Source organism: Hyla sarda, chromosome 3 (assembly GCF_029499605.1).
Source record: "Hyla sarda isolate aHylSar1 chromosome 3, aHylSar1.hap1, whole genome shotgun sequence".
NCBI classification, from domain to species: domain Eukaryota; kingdom Metazoa; phylum Chordata; class Amphibia; order Anura; family Hylidae; genus Hyla; species Hyla sarda.
Genome location: NC_079191.1, coordinates 166,303,679 through 166,321,829, shown reverse-complemented (window position 1 = coordinate 166,321,829; position 18,151 = coordinate 166,303,679). Strand labels below are relative to the sequence as shown.

Here is an 18,151-nt window from a genome sequence, read left to right as displayed (position 1 = left end):
TGCACTGTTTTTGTTTTATTGTTTTTGATATTGCTACACTGTGCACCTTACTCAGAGCAAAGCCCCCCCCCCCCCGCTATCTCTAACACAAAGAGAGAGCAGAAAGTCCATCTGACGGACATCAAAGCAAAAATTAAACAAAATAAAAAAAAGTGTCAAAGTGTCGATATCCTTTACTTCCTATACGAGCTGTTTATTTATCAAACAGTGCCATATGTTAGAACTTGCAGTAATGCTCATTAGAGAAACCAATGTTTTCCTGATTAGACAAATGCAGAATTTCATCACAAATAAACATCCACTAACCACAGAAAATAATAAAAATGTGCATCACTGTCAGGTCACTGAATACTTCTTTAACACTGTTCAAAATAATTGTGAGTCAACAACTCAGACCACAGAGGGATTCCTGAGAGTTAATTGTTACTGAGCCGACAGTTGGTAAACTAGGCACCAATTATGTGGGTTACATACAGCACACGGATAAACACTCAATGGAGCCAGGAACTGACTTTGGCTCATTTTCTGCTGATATAAGTCAGATCATGGTGATTATGATTTTGTTATGTTGGGTATTTTACACCTGAAATGTGCAAAATCTGGGTGTCTCGGAAAATACTTTTTAACCATTATCCGTCACTGTAACATAAACTTTGATGGCCTACTTTCATTGTAGAGATTTCCGTAGGGATCTGTATTTCACACACACCATGCTAAGACCAGATCCCTGTATACATTCCCCTGAGTGAGGTTTAATGTAGGTTTTGACAGACTTTCAAGATTACAAACTTTCGGAAAACGCAATAAAGGGAATTGTTATTGCTATTTGATAAGCTTGTACAGCTTTTTATTGATTCAATATTCCATTTTAAATCTTCAAAGTACCATAGAGAAAAAATAGCATTTATACTGTAGCCTATAAACTTTATTAAACGTGTTCCAATGTTAAAGCTTGAAGTGGAAATAGCTGTATAACTTAAACCTAATATGGTGTATTTTTTTTTCATTTTTTTTTTTTGCCTCCTAGAAATACCACCTTTTGCCTCAAAATTGCTTTTCCATTAGAAGTGCTGAAAAAAGACCCAAATTCATGTGTTAGCAATGACAAGGTGGCAGAAGTAGAAACGTTTACTTTAGAAGATACTGCTACATTGACTTGTCCAGACACCAAGGGCTACTACCCCGCAGATGTTACTCCCACTGTGAACTGGTATCTGGTAAGGACATTTACTATTCTATATATTGTTTCTCATATCAGTTCTATTCATTTTTCTCAGTATGTTTATTATTCAGACTGCATTCTCTATTTCTTCCCAGCGTGCGATGTTTCCAAATTATATGTGTTTGAGCTTCTTAATAAGTGTTTTTTGTAATATATATTTAAATTTGATGAGAAAGAATCCTCATAATAGAAACTCACTCAAATATTCCATATACTGGCATTGTGCTGGAAGTCCCACGGGTCATTTGATCATTGTAATTTTTTGGAGCTTATAATGTCTGTACTATACTTGCTTGCAGTGTGCACACTATTCATATTTATCACTATGCACAATATTATAACACCCATCATGTTTCTTAACAGGAAACTAGTTATTTTTTATTTAGATTGACATAAGAGTAACTTTGTAGATAGCTTGCCTACCATTGTGTTGTCCACCATTCACATTCAAACTAATAATTTTAAATCATAAAAATGTAAGGATTTAGCACATGTTAGCTCTAAAGTTCAAAGGGAACATGTTATCCGTAGCATGTAGCATGTTAGCTCTAAATTACAAAGGGAACCTGTCATCCGGTTTTAACCTATATAAACCTATACACTACCGTATCGTATGCAAATGGAAGTTAACTAATCATTGGGGCGTTCGTCATCCCAAAATAGTCACGTCTCCCAAGGCTGTATTGACACCTATTATACCGTCCAGGCATGGGTGACTTAACCGCTCTGCTCACATAAGAGGACCTGACCCTTCACAAGACTACAGTGAAAAGAGCAGTGATGTGGCCCGTGCCTGGACTACCAATCAGACAGTAGGTGGAGATACAGAATAAATATGTGTGATTATGACCCTGGACATTGGGATTTCACATGCTCCAATGTCCAGGTAATCCTGTTAATATACTGCGTAGGATAGTTTTAATACTGTTTTTCTTCACTATGGAGGATGGGCAGGAGGATATAAGGGCATGATAGGAAACATTATTGTAAGATGTAGAAGGTGCTGCTAGTAGTGATATAAGGCAAAGCCAGATGACAGGTTCCCTTTTAAGCTCTAAATTATTGCTATAAGACATCCCATAATGCCCTGCTCTCTGGTACTATAAGTAAGCTTAATAGGGGAGATTTATCAAAACCTGTGCAATGGAAATGTTGCCCAGTTGCCCATAGCAACCAATCAGATTACTTCTTTCATTTTACAAAAGCCTTGTTAAAAATGAAAAAAGTGATATGATTGCTATGGGCAACTCAGCAACTTTTCATCTGGACAGGTTTTGATAAATCTCCCCCAGTCTGTGTAAGTACTGTAACCTTACAGGTGACTTGAATGAAGAGTGTTATCTGATTCAGAGGAAGTCAGTTAAGTTGTTGGCTGATTTACCCAATATTATATTCATATATATATATATATATATATATATATATATATATATATATATATATGTAAAAATATTGTTTTAAAACATTATATTTCATTGAAAGGTCATATGTTATTCATTCTCCTGCTCAAAATATTTACAGTGCAGTCAAATCAAAAACTTTTGACATGTCATAGTAACATATCAACTGAGTGCTGGGCCCTTTAGTTTCTGAATGCTTCTGTTTAGCTATTTTCGTTTTCATGTGCTGTTTTCAGGTTCACAGAAAGTCTGCCCCTGTTTTTTATCCTTGTTGTGTTAGGAAATGTGGTGGCTATCTACAGTATATGTGTCTCCTGGGTTAGCATTATTATCTATGTTTCCTAGTTCTGTCTTTAGAATTAATGAGGTCTTCCCTGGCATTTTGTATAAGCATAAAGACAGTTTATCTCCTTAAAGGGGTTATCCATCATAAGGTGATTTTAGTACTTACCTGCAAGGCAGTAATAAAAATGCTTAGGAAGTATCCATGCTTGTCTTGGGGCTAAATAGCTGTATTGTGAGTTTACAATAATGCTGCTGCTTTCTTTTTATGAAATGGCTATTTCCTTTTGGAATGCCCTCCCTCAAATCTCTTGTTTGTAAGTGTGAGGTCACTTTTCTTCCTCCCATACATCAGCCAGCCCACCTATTGAATCATACTTAGGACAATTCCCTGCAGCCCTGAGGAGAATGATCTTCTTCCCACCAAGCGGTCATTTCACCCATTGAAGCAGACAGGCTCCCTTTCATCACCTGACTAGTGATGTAATGTCTCGGGCCACACTGCAACCTGGGAAAACCTGAGACGATACTCATTTTGTATGAGCATCTGGGCAAAGATCACTTGAGAATTGTGAAACCATTCATTAAACGCAGGTTCAGACACTATATTATAAACTACACTAACTTTACAGCTCATGAAGCATAGTCAAATAAAAAAAAAACTGGATTATTTCTTAGAAGACCAGTTTGTGTCTAATAAAATTAGGGCATATATTTATCTTTGTACCTATTGGAAATATCCACCATAGAATCTTTAGCAGAAATCTGAGGCATGACAAGGGTATTGTTAGGTTCTTACATTAGAATAAAGACAGACACTGGAATAGATTAAAATGGCCACAACAGTCATTTTATTACATAGCTAAATTGAATATACAAACATCTTCTACCTGACCTCCACCACCTCCAGGTCCCTCGAATTCACATGACGCTTTAACTTTACAAAATCTAGAAACAAAGTAGTTTAAAAAAAGTGGTTCTCGAAGCCTGACAGTTAGTGGCGGTCCTCCCATTGCCACACCTGTAGATTTTTACCTCCAGTCAATACCCACTGGTTTGGAGTCACCAGAACTAATCACCAGCATGTACCAAAATTTCCCATTATACCACAGAGGCCTAAGCCTCACATCCCAAGTTATATTACCGGGAACCACCCAAATCACCAGCTGCAAAACCATTAACCACCAACCTCCAGGGAGTCTAGAACTGCAAATTCACCACTATAGGAGCCAAAAATGGGCCAGACATCCTACTTTGTTCCAACTCCATCTGAAAGTTATTCTTAACCACTAATAAACACTCCAATGCAGACAACAATTTTTTTCTAAACAAACTACCCTCTTACTCTACAAACGGAACCCTAAAACCCTCCAAACATTTTACAAGACTTTCATGTTGATTCTGATTTGAAAGTTATGTTGTGTGAACAGAGTCTTATTGTGAAAGAATACATTAACTAAAAGACTGGGGAAAGTGTGTGGTATGTACACTAAAATCACCAATTGAAAAATTAGAGGTCGAGGAAATGAAGCAGATCTCCCAGTTGAAACTCCTGGGATGTCCAATAAAAGTATAATCTTCTGTGCGCTGCATGATTGATTCTGCTTATGAATCCTACCATCTTAGAAATGTTAAACATAGGTCATACTTTCTTATGGGAATCATATCCAATTGGTAACTTGTTTTAGTCCATTCACATCTAATTTAATGTCTGAAGCTGAGCAAAATTACATTTTATTTAACTATTAAGCCTGCTGTCTGTAAAATATCAATTTTAACTCCCTTTGTATTATTTCTACCCTTTTCCTAAACTGTGGTTTATGCTCTGTTAGTCTTTGCTATGCTTTTCAATAATTTGAATTAGTATCCGTTGTACTACAGATTTGGTATAGTTCAAGTGTTGTGAGACTGGGGAGAACCTTTATCTGTAATGAAATTGTGTATTTTACTGTTTGTTTTTGTTTCTTTCCAGAATTGCTTATTGGTTGACCAGTTTGTTGATCGAGATCCCCAAGGACTTAGCTTGCTGTTTACTATTGTGTTTCAGCGATATGAAGGCAACTATACATGTATTGTGTCCTATGAGGAAAACGGAAGAGCATATAATCTAACTAGGACCGTTTATATAAAAACAATAGGTAAAGCAAATACTTCGAAATGAATGTGTTTGTATTATTTATTTATTTGTTTAGTCGTATGGATGCAGCAGAGCTCAAATTCAGTTTTGATATCCAAGTCTCAGTGTTAGAAATTGGTTCTTAGAACATATTTGTATTCCACATGCTAATTTATTCTGACAAGTAGTAAAACACATATTGATTTCACAGCAGAAACATAAAAGTAAGATAGACAAATACTGTTCTGTTCACTAGAAGTCAGTCCTCATTAAACCAGAATGTCTGTGCATCAAACATTGTGTAAAAGCATCATAAAAGCAAAGCTATATAACGGCAAGTGTTCATCATTAATACCGTATTCTTGTAAGGAGCCAGAGATGATATCGGTGTGCACAGTTAGAGGCCCGCCACCCACTGCCATTTTGTCACTTTTATCATTCACCTTTTGACTCCAATCAGGTTTTCCTGAGCATTAAAGGTCCAGTCACATAAAATACAGCTGATGACTGGAAAAAGGTCAACTGATTGAGTATTTTAGGGACAACATATTTCATGCTGAAAACTATACACGTCTGAAAATGACATTGATGTGATGACTAGTTCTGCCAGAACACGTAGAGTTAATGCTTTCTAGCCCTGTTGTTTATTTTGGTTGCTGTGATGACTCCTCTGTGCTCTTGGTGTGGTTCAGCTTGCTGAGCCAATTAGAATCCTCCTGGTTGCAGCTCAGGCATATATAAGGAGGCCCTTTTCAGTCTTTCCCTGCTTTTGATAGTTCTAAGTAACTGACCTAGTAACCTCTTTGTCTGTCTGTTTATTCTGGTTTTCTGTTACTTTTGGCGCGGCTATTTGACTTGTCTCTTGGCTTGGACTCTGCTTGTCGGCTACGATTTAGTGTGTGTGTGTGCGTGTTTAGGTTGTTTTCTGTTAGTTTGTGTGCCTCCAGCTGTTTTCCGACATTTTGTCTGTTTTTGTAGTTTATCGTTTTTATAACTGATGGCCATAACTTATATAGGAAGGGACCAGCACCAAGTAGGCAGGGATAGAAGCTGTGGGTGAGTTCAGGGCTGCACTCTTTCCCTGCCCAGATGTGACAATTGACTCTTGAACATTCCTTATATTATCTAAGAATGCAATTTATTTGGTTTAGCTAAGCCACCGCATGCACTTCCAACAACCAAGACCATAATACTTACCATGAAAAAAGGAAGGAAACATTATGGAGATTTTAAAGTTACCCCATAGGCATTAACTTTTCCCCAGTCATGTTGTCCAGGCCAGTATTTTTTCATATAAAATTACAGCCATTACAAACCTTAACCATTACGTACTGGAAAATACCATGTTCAAAATCAAATAGACCGGAAAAACTAAAATTTAAATTCTTAGTATAGTACCATATTTTTCATATTTTATGTATGTTACATACAGTACAAATTTCTTTTAATACAATTATTTTGTGTTGTGGAAGTATACTGGATTTGCTGCTTTGAACATATAGAAGGGGAATTTATTAAGACTGGTATCTCACACACCTAAAACGCAGGTCCAACGATACTCTCTTGCCTGTTTTGCAAAGTTCGGCGTGGACAAATGCTTCAAAAGGAAACGCTGGACGCTTAGCAAGTACCGTGGCTCAGCAACTGTACCGCCCAGCGTGTGCAGCGTCTCTCCTTGCCAAACTTTAGTTAAGCTGCATTCACACCACATTTTTACAATACAGTGCCCGTATATGTTTTCAATGGGAAAACCGTACGTAACTGTATTGAAAACCGTATGCCAAAAGATGCATCAGGTTGTGTCCGTTTTGCATCCCATACGGTTTTTTACAGCTCTTTTACCTGTACCCAAAACCTTAGTCTACCATAGTTTTTGGTCCAGGTGAAAAACTGCATTAAACTGTATACGTTTTTTTTTTTTTTTAACATGGGAGTCAATGGGAACCGTACAGATCCGTATGTGCATACGGTTCCATCCGGTTTTCATCATACGGTTTTTGACTTTGCACAGTTTTTTTTTCTTGGAATTTCAATCAAACAAGTGAAACTTTATTCAAAATGGAGTGAAAAGTTAAAAACGTATACGTTTTTTCTTACAAAATGGATGCAACCGGACATCATTTTGCAAACCGTATACGGGTTTTAACTGTATACGGGTTGAAATTTGTACACACATTTTGATACAGTTTAGTCAGGTTTTGAGGAATCCGTTTTTCATCAAAAACCTGATACGGGAACTATATTGCAAAAATGTGGTGTGAATGCACCCTTATACTTAATGCAGGCATACTGTAATAAGGATAGCTTTGTATGTTCTAAAGAAGGTCTTTAAAAGGGAATATGTCAGCTGTACTTTCTACTTAGAGCTGCAGACACTGTTGGATAGTTGTTGGGGTATAAAAGCAAACTGTACCTTTCCTGGCACTGATGGTGATTGTCAAACCTATAAAATCTTATTTTATTTCTCAGTCAAGTGTCAAGTAGATGATGTGAGTTGCTCAGGTGCCACAGCCTGGAACAACTCCTGGCCCCTCCTCATTGTAAGCAGAACCCTATGTATCAGTAAAGAAGGTACTTGAAGTCAGGAGTATTGCCAGCCTGTGGCACTTGAGCAATTCGTTCCATCTCCTTTTACACTTGAGAAATAAAACGGGGATTTTATAAGGGGATTTTATAAAGTACACTTTACATTTATACCTGAACAGCTGTCCTATGGTGTCTGCAGCTCTTAGCTGTAAATACAGCTGACAGGTTCCCTTTTTTACCTCTAGTTTTTTCTCTAGATTTTTATCTCTTGATATTTTATCCATATTTTTAGCTTCACATTTGTATGCAAGAGCACCTGTAATGTTAACTCCGAATGATAAGCAGACTTTTGAGTTTCTATCAGGTGAGTAGACATTTATTTACTGCTGTTTATGCACTCTCTTGTCTGCCAGTTTCCCTTTAAATGCTTTTAGAAAAATGCATAAATTCCCTTTGCAATTTTGGAGGAAAAGTCAGAAAAAAAAACAGAAACATAGCAAAATGTAAAAAAATATGGCAATTTTTAAAAACTTCAACAATTTTTTGAGCATTATTACAGATTTTTTGGTGTTGTTTCTTATTTTCTGTCACTCTATTCTTTCATATTTCCTGCCATTTCTTAAGTTATATAGAGAAGCCTATGTTGAAATGCCAGAAAAAAAGCCATACACAGAGCATTCAAAATTTAGGAAATAAGTGCCACTGACCCATAAAAACATGCATTTTATATTTACATTTATATTGAAAGTATGCAATTTTTCACAGGATAGAGAATAAGTAGTTGATTGCAAGGGGTGTGCGATCACTATGATGATACCCGAGCTCTCTCAGTGAGGAGGGTGTGTAATCTACCGGTAGACAGCACACCCTCCATTCATTTTTATGGGAGTGCTGATAATGCCCTTGGGTATGTACTCGGGTCTTTTCGGTGCTCCCATAAAAATGAATTGAGCGTGTGCCGCTTGCAGCACGCGCTCCTCACTGAGCGCCGAGTCCAGTCTCGGTTAATTCCGAAGGTCCCAATGGTCGGACCCTCCGCAATCAGCTACCTATTCAGTATCCTGTGGATCGGGGATAAGTAAATTTTTGCTGAAGTTCTCTACTAATTTTCATAGGGAATTTAATGGAGTGAACATACCATGTGTGAACATACCAACCCATTAATTTTGCTGCCAAATGTGTATATTAAATAAAATAAAAAACACATTACCAAACCCCCTTTTCTCCTGCATTCATACTTTACTTGTCTTCTACAAGTCTTTTTCAGCCATTTGCAAAACAAATCTTAATAAGGCTCTTAAACTCCTTTAATACAGTGCAAGATATTATTTACTTTAAGGCAACAGTTACTATTTCAAAAGTATATGGTACCAAAAAAACATTACGTGCTTCTTACTGTCTGATATTACATTTTTTAAATTAAATTGGAGGCCATTCAGTGTGACAAATGTGAAGTAATACGAGACATCTGTAAGCTGGCAAATACTTTTCACAGTAGAGACTTTCATATGTTATAAAAAGCATCAACCTTTCATTCAAAATGATTGTATGATGAAGATTGAAGCTGAAAATTAAGCAAACAGCACAGATTTTCCAGATTTCAGTGGGAACAAATGCATTTAGAAATAGCCATAATATAATGCTAAAAGGATTCATTATTCTGTCAATAGATTTTTGTGAATCCTAACATGATAAAAGTAGTTGTTTGTCTCTGACCAAAGCTGGCAACAGCGGGTGAAGGATTGAATATCCCAGTAGATGTACTACATATATTACTGTATTTCATGTGCATCCCACTATCTACTGCAAGCAACAGTATCACATACTACTTAAAGAGGTACTCCGCCCCTAGACATCTTATCCCCATCCAAAGGATAGGGGATAAGATGTCTGATTTTGGGGGTACCGCCGCTGGGGACCCCTGTGATCTCCCTGCTGCACCGAGCTTCGTTTAGAGCGTCGGGTGCAGCGCCGGAGGCTTGTGATGTCACGATCATGCCCCGCTTGAAGTTCACTCCATGCACCAGATGTCTGGGGTGCTGCAGCCTAGATCATGGGGGTCCCCAGTGCGGGACCTCTGTGATCAGACATCTTAACCTCTATCCTTTGGATAGGGGATAAGATGTCTAGGGTCGGAGTACCACTTTAAGGGAAACTATATGGCAGTAAACTATTTTAAGCAATAAATAATGTTTTAAGCAATAAATAGGTTTCTTAGTTTTGTTTCATTCAGAAAAAGTATGTTTTTTTTTTATTATCTTACGACTAGTAATTCTGTACTTGTGCAGCCTGCTTATAAACCTATAAGAGGAAGACTGCATGGGGCAGCACCATGTCTAGAATTAGATATTAATACTACATTAAAGTTTAAAAGGAATCTATCATCTGTATTTGTGTTGCTAAGAACTGTTGACACCATTGGATAGCTGTTATGGTATAAATGTAAACTCTACCTTCTCTAAAGCTGATGGTGGTTGCTAGAGATGAGCAAACTTACAGTGATTCGATTCGTCACAAACTTCTCGGCTCAGCGTTTGCTGACTTTAGCCTCCATAAATTAGTTCAGCTTTCAGGTGCTCCGGTGGGCTGGAAAAGGTGGGTACAGGCCTAGGAGAGAGTCTCCAGCCAGCCGGAGCACCTGAAAGCTGAACTAATTTATGCCGGCTAAAGATAGCAACTGCTGAGCCGAGAAGTTTGTGACGAATCGAATCACTGTAAGTTCGCTCATCTCTAGTGGTGGCCAAAATTATAAAATGGCCTTTTTATTTCTCAACCAAGTGTCAAGGAGGAACAGCAGAGCTGCTCAAGTGCCATAGTGAGGCACACTTCCTCACTTGCCCACTCCTTCCAATCACACCATGACTGACGTGCAGGGCTTTGTAGGATAATCAAGGAGAGAATGGAATGTAAAGGGGGGGGGGATGGCGTGCCAGGCAGCGGCACTGAAGCAGCTCAACTCTGCCTCCTTGACAGTTGGCTAAAATATAGAAAGGCGATTTATATAAGTTTGGCACCATCAGCTCCAGGAAAGATACAGTTTTCTTTTATACCCTAACACTTATCCAATGAAGTCTGCAGCTCATAACAGCAAATACAGATGACCGATTCCTTTTAACTAGGGCATATTCTATAGAAACTACCCATGCCTCTGTTAGTGGACCCCAAAGGAGCATCAAACAAGTAAAAATAGCCATGGGTCATGCCACTTTTATGATCTACAAGAAAATGGTTGGGGGCAAACATCTCTGGTTCTCCTGTCTCGGAGTGCAGTGGTAAGCTCTGTTAAATCTACCACCAGCAGATAATACCATTTCCTTTTCCCTTCCCCTGCAAATGATATTTTGCTTTTGTATAGAATGGTAAACATGTTTGCCATTTGATTGACAGTTTTTTACTTAGACATGTTATCCCCTAAGGATTGCCGGGGGGAGGGGGCGGCTGCCGGGACCCCTGGGATCTCTGGGCCAGCTCTGCAGCGTTAATGAACACAGAACCCTGGGGTTCCTGTAGACATGAATGGAGGGGGTGTGGTATGACGCTGCAGTGCTGGCCCAGAGATCACAGGAATCCCATCAGCCGGACCCCCGCCATCAGAAATGTTATCACCTATACTTTGGATTGGGTATAACATTTCTAGGGGAGGAGTACCCCTTTAAGGAGTTGTCTCAGAAAAACAGAGCTGCTTTTTTCCACAAAACAGCACTACACTGGTTGTGTGTAGTATTTACAACTTTGCTCCATTCATTGGAAGAAAGTAGATGTGTTTTTCTAATCCAAGATAACCCCTTTAAAAATCACAGTCCAATGCTGGAGGAAGAGAAAATTGGGTATATAGAATGGAAATGTTGGACACCTGTGATGGTCAGACTAGCCCTGTGGGCACATGACACTCATTTACAAAAAAAAAAAAAAAATGCTATTTTCTCATCTCTTCAATAAAAGTTCACAAATATATATATATATATATATATATATATATATATATATATATATGTATAGAATGCTAAACATGTTTGCTTTTTGTATATGTATTTTATTAGGTCATACTTTTTAAAATAAACTATTAAAAAGAAATGCCAACAGAACAGAGGATCCAGCATTCCCTGTCCTCCATCCTCCTATCATCTGAGGACAGTTTGGTGGCTGTCACATACACCAATCCTGCTCATATAATATTTTTATTATCTAATGTTTACAGGCAATTAAGGGTCTCCCATACACATTTTACTTAAGTTAAGTGATAACAATTTTTTTTTGTTTCGATCCATCCACTATAATATATATATGGGGCTCTGCTGCAGTTAAGAGGATGAAGTATAACAGTAAATAAGCCAAGAAGTGGTAGACCAAGATGTGGTTGAGTCTCTTTATGCAAAGGCATGTAGTGCAGAAAAGTCACCAATGCTCGGCTGACTCTGTAACCTGTTCCAAACCTCATTTGACATTGGAATCAGCACAAAACTGTGTTTTGGAAGCTTATTGGCAAGGGCTCCATGGTTAAGCAGCTGCATGCAAACTTTATATTACCAAGCACTATGCTGAGTGTCGAGTGGACAAGTGTTAAGCCCTCTTGTCCAGCATCAGTGTCTGACCTCACAAACATTCCCTGCAACACACTCTTTAGAGTTTGTCGCTGGCATTATTTGCCCATTTATTCAGAAAAGCATTTGTGAGGTCAGACACGGACGCTGGACAAGAGGGCTTAGGGGTACAAGCATAAATCTCTATACTGTAAATGTCTATGGTAGGGAATAGTTACAAGCAATGGCATAGTGTTAAACTAGCTAGACTACATAGACTACATAAGTACCTTTTATTTATTTTTTATTTAGGAGGAGAACTGCAAATTCCATGTGAAGTTTATTTCTCCTATGTAAATAATTCCTTTACTGATATTGGGTGGACAATAAACGGAAAGACTGAAGGAGACTTTGCAGACTCCAGAGTACATATTAATGAAAGGTAAGACAAATTTCCTTGGTAAAATAAGTTGTCAGTTGCAGATCTGATCCCATCTGTGATAATAGGGACAAATCATTTCAAATTATTATAAGATCACGCCTCAATTTCTCTGGTTAAAGTCAAGTACTGCATGTGTACATGTGTAGTGCTAAAAATAACTTAAACGTATTGAATTACAGTATAGTCTCTGAAATCTTAAAATACTGCACATAGAGTCCTCGAATATCATTGCTAATGGGTCATTATTGAAGATAAGAGAGTATATAGTTGAATGAATTTCACACTTGTACATATAACCTTGGATAACGCTGAGGGTGACTCTCACGTTAGTCACTCTTCTTTCATGCTCGGCTGCGTTTTTGCTAACAGATAAGTAGCGTGAGTCTTGTCTTCACAGTTACAAACGCCATTTGAGGTGACTGTTAGTACTTTCATTTATATAGACATGTTCTTGGGTATTTTACCAAACATGTCTGTTAAACCTGTAAAGAAATGATTTTTTATAGAGAGAAAGAAAATAAACAACTATTCAATTAAATAAGGTTTGTGATATAAGAAATAATCTTCTACCTATTGTAAATTATAAAAGCATTAGACATTACTGAGGACTTAGATTAGAAAAGATTAAAGGGGTACTCCGCCCCTAGACATCTTATCCGCTATCCAAAGGATAGGGGATTAGATGTCTGATCGTGGGGGTCCCGCCGCTGGGGACCGCCGCGATCTCCCTGCTACACCCAACGTTCCTTCCTTTACAGCGTCGGGTGCAGCATCAGAGGCTCGTGATGTCACAGCCACACCCCTCATTGCAAGTCTATGGGAGGGGGTGTGACGGCCATCATGCCCCCTCCCCTAGACTTGCATTGAGGGGGCATGGCCATGATGTCACGAGCGGGGCGTGACCGTGACGTCACAAACCTCCGCCCCGCAGCACCAGTTATCCGGCAAGGAGCTAATGTCTGGAGGATGTCTGGGGTGCCACAGCCGAGATCGTGGGAGTCGCCAGCGGCAGGCGTCCCAAGCGGCGGGACTCTCACGATCAGACATCTTATCCCCTATCCGTTGGATAGGGGATAAGATGTCTAGAGGCAGAGTACCCCTTTAAGGATGTAGGTCAATTTCCATTGAATTGTCTTGTATAAATAGAATATTTAGTTACAAATCAGTTATAATGAATCAAAATAATTTTGTGTTTCAAGTAGGACAATAGCTGCAAAATAGGTTTAACCGGTATATATCATAATCTTAGAGCTATGTTGTGGGCGACAGGAATCATCTTGTTTTGCTCTTAACCTTGGAGTGAACTTGTTGTCACACAAGCATGTAAGCATATGAGTTTCACTCCTGTCTGCACTATTATGAGTTAGAAAAAGAACTGATGCAGGGTTTTCTCATTTTCTTTAGTGTTACATTGGATACAGTCAGTCCTGGAGCCAAGACCATAAAAAAGGAATTATGGATCAAAAATGTTACACCAGATGAACTCAAGCACAACTACACCTGCACAGCAAAAAACACCTTGGGGGTGGTCTCCAGGCAAGCGCTGGTCAGAGAGAAAGGTACCTAAATTAAAACTACAATTATCATTATTATTATTATTAGCATTAAAGTAGTTTTTTACATTTGGATAAATACTTGTCCAAATAAGGAAAAAATAGAACCACCTAGCATGTCTAGAAAAAATAATGTATATATATATATATATATATATATATATATATATATATATATATATGAATATCTGTACAGCAAAGGACTGCTATTTTTAATAGGTTTTAAGGGTACAAACATAGCTCTCAAAGGGGTTAAAGTTACAAAAAGTTTTCATATACTTATCTAATCGATACTGGTCCATTACCACCCCACGATTGTCAGTATTCACTGCTTAAATGGTAAAGAATAGTATTTTTTCAAATATGTAAATGAATAGCAGGTGACCACAGGGTGGAGCTGATCACCTCAAGTGCACTGCATTTCCATCCCATGTCGTTGTTCCTCTCCACCTCCTGCATTTGATTGACAGCTCTTTACTTACACAAAGAAGAAAGGGATTTAAAGGGGTACTCCACCCCTAGACATGTTATCCCCTAAGGATTGCTGGGGGGAGGGGGCGGCTGCCGCAACCCCTGCGATCTCCGGGCCAGTGCTGCAGCGTTAATGAACACGGAACCCTGGGTCTCCTGTAGACATGAATGGAGGGGGTGTGGTATGACGCTGCAGTGCTGACCCAGAGATCACAGGGGTCCCATCAGCCGGACCCCCCGCAATCAGAAATTTTATCACCTATACTTTGGATAGGGTATAATATGTCTAGGGGAGGAGTACCCCTTTAAGGAGTTGTCTCAGAAAAACAGAGCTGCTTTTTTCCACTAAACAGCACTACACTGTTTGTGTGTGGTATTTACAACTTTGCTCCATTCACTTCAATGAACCTGAACTGCAATACCGCACACACACTGAGTTCAAGAGTGGCACTGTTTCTGGAAGAAAGCAGATGTGTTTTTCTAATCCAAGAAAACCCCTTTAGAAATCACAGTCCAATGCTGGAGGAAGAGAAAATTGGGGATATTGAATGGAAATGCTGGATACCTGTGATGGTCAGATAGCCCTGTGGGCACATGACACTCATTTACAAAAATAAAATAAAATTCAATTTTCTCATCTCTCCAATAAAAGTTCACAAATAGATAGGTAGGATGTAACTGTTTTTTTAACTTCTATGTGGCACTGAGATTAGTTACACTAGGTGATGACATGTGACAGATTAAATGGGCACTGTCATAAAAAAATACTTTTAATATTTTTTAGTTATTTTGAAAACAAAACACTTTGTATTTTTTTAATAATTAACCCTTATAGGGTTTTTGTGGGCCTAAAGAAGTGGCCACTAGTGGTCTCTCAACATTGATAATGCCTGACATTAACCCTTCAGATGCCGCAATCAAAATTGATTGTGGCATCTAAAAAAATCCAAAAATGGTTTGCCAGTTACCTCAGCTGGCTGATCGGGATCTTTGCAGTGTGATCGCAGTCCATCAATTAACTGTCGGATCAGCATTCCAGGTATACAGGCATCCTCAGTAGCCTATAGAAGCAGAGCGCTGATAACACTGATCAATGCTATGCAATTGCATGGCATGGAACAGTGTTTGCAATCAAAAGATTGCATGCAATAGTCCCCTATGGGGCCTAAAAAATTAAGAGAAAAAATTGTTGCTAAATGTCAATAAGACCCTCCCCTAATAAAAGTTTAAACCTCCTTCCTTCTCCCATTTTTCAAATAAAATAATGTAAGCAAAATAGAAAACTTTTATTTTTAAATCAACTAGTGCCAGAAAGTTAAACAGATTTGTAAATTAGGCAAAGCGAAGATGTGATATTCGGCACTGCTACTACTGGCTAAGCTGGACTGTAAGACGGACGTTTGACTAGGACAAACCTGTAGAGGTGTGGTTGTGCTCTGATGTAGTGGCAAAGTTCAAATCTTCAATACAGTGGAGAATTAGAAAAACATCGGCATTCACCGGTCTTCTCTTAAGAAGCTTCTTTATTGATACATACTCACAACATGAAATGCAGTCAGGGAGAGGGATCTGTGCAGGGGGGGGGGGTAAGTAGTAGGCAACAGACTCTGTTTCGCTCGTTACACGAGCTTCATCCGGCCATCATGTATTGAAGATTTGTAAATTACTTCTATAAAAAATCTTAATCCTTCCAGTACTTATTAGCTGCTGAATACTACAGAGGAAATTTTTTTTTTTTGGGCACACAGTGTTCTCTGCTGACATCATGAGCACAGTGCTCTCTGCTGACATCTCTGTCTATTTTAGTAACTGTCCAGAACAGCATATGTTTGCTATGGCAATTTTCACTGCTCTGGACAGTTCTTAAAATGGACAGAGATGTCAGCAGAGAGCACTGTGGTGGTGATGTCAGCAGAGAGCTCTGTATTCCAAAAAGAAAATAATTTTCTCTGTAGTATTCAGCAGCTAATAATTACTGGAAGGATTAACATTTTTTAATAGAAGTCATTTACAAATCTGTTTAACTTTCTGGCACCAGTTAATAAAAAATTAAAAAAAAGTTTTCTACCAGAGTACCCCTTTAACCCCTTCCCGCAAATGTATGTATATTTACGTCCACTGCGGGCTCCCACTGTATGATGCACGCTCAGCAGGTATCAGCAACCAGGACCCACGGCTAATGCCAGACATCGCTGATTGGGCTGATGTCCAGCATTAACCCCTTAGACACCACGATCAAAGTTTATCGTGGCATCTAAAACAGGAGTAGACAGTTGCCGGTTAGCTCAGTGAAATCGCGACATCCCGAACAGCTGAGAGGACAGCAGGAAGCTTCTTACCTTGCTCCTCGCTGTCCGATCAGTGTTCTATTGCTCCAAGCCTGCCATGCAGGCTGGGGCAGCAGATCACCGATAACACTGATCAATGCTCTCCTATGGAGAAGCATTGATCCATGTATGCAATCTAAAGATTGCATGGTGTAGTCGCCTGTGGGGACTAAAAAAAGTGTATAAAAAAAAAGTAAATAAATATGCATTAACCCCTTCCCTAATAAAAGTTTAAATCACCCCCCTTTTCCTATTTTTCAAAAAAATAAATAAAACCTAAACATGCGTAAATGTCTGAACTGTTAAATATAATATAAACCGCATGGTCAAAGGCACAAGCATAAAAAAAAGTCCAGAAATGCATATTTTTGGTCATAAAACGCGATCAAAAGGTGCCATCAAAATAAAAATGGTCCCGAAAGAAACTTGAGATCATGGCGCAAAAAATCCCTATATATATATATATATATATATATATATATATATATAAATAGATGTAGGCAGCACACCAAAATAAGTGAAAAATCAAGTGCTTTTATTCCAAGGAAAAATGACAACATTTCAGCGATCTCACACCGCCATTTTCAAGTATACTTGAAAATGGCGGTGTGAGATCGCTGAAACGTTGTGATTTTTCCTTGAAATAAAAGCACTTGATTTTTCACCTATTTTGGTGTGCTGCCTACATCTATTTATATCCGAAGAGGACCAGAGCACCGAGGTTCAAGGGCTTGCACCCAACCACCTGGATATTAGGAGGTGCTGCTTTACATGATAATTTATATATATATATATATATATATATATATATATATATATATATATGGAAAAATTAAAAAGTTATAGGAGTCAAGTGGACAATTTTAGGCATACAAATTTTGGTGCATGTAGTTATCATTTTTTTTAAAGTAGTAAAATAAAATAAAACCTATATAAATTAGGTATCCTTGTAACCGTATGGAACTACAGAATAAAAATATGGTGTCATTTGTACTGAAAAGTACACTGCATAGAATCGGAAGCCCCCAAAATTAAAAAATGGCTTTTTTTTCCAATTTTGCCCCACAAATATTTTTTTTTCTGGTTTCGCCGTAGATTTTGTGGTGAAATAATTATATTGGTGGAGCAAAAAACAAGCCCTCTTATGGGTCTTTAGGTGGAAAATTGAAAGTGTTATGATTTTTGGAAGGTAAGGAGGAAAAAACAAAAGTTCAAAAATGAAAAATGTCCCAAGAGGGAAGGGGTCAATGAAACTGCGCAATGAATGGCGTAAACGTAAAAAAAAAAATACC

General features: G+C 38.3%; 1 protein-coding gene across 2 annotated transcripts in view; it reads left to right on the top strand.

Annotated features, from left to right (window-relative positions):
* Positions 1-18,151, top strand: part of IL1RAP (interleukin 1 receptor accessory protein) — a 263,454-nt gene that overhangs the window by 218,195 nt on the left and 27,108 nt on the right. For both annotated transcript variants that reach the window (XM_056565429.1, XM_056565430.1), the window contains exons 4-8: positions 1,028-1,217; positions 4,877-5,042; positions 7,839-7,910; positions 12,379-12,508; positions 13,913-14,067. In XM_056565429.1, the coding sequence (XP_056421404.1) occupies positions 1,028-1,217; positions 4,877-5,042; positions 7,839-7,910; positions 12,379-12,508; positions 13,913-14,067 (713 nt within the window). The remainder of the gene's footprint in view (positions 1-1,027; positions 1,218-4,876; positions 5,043-7,838; positions 7,911-12,378; positions 12,509-13,912; positions 14,068-18,151) is intronic.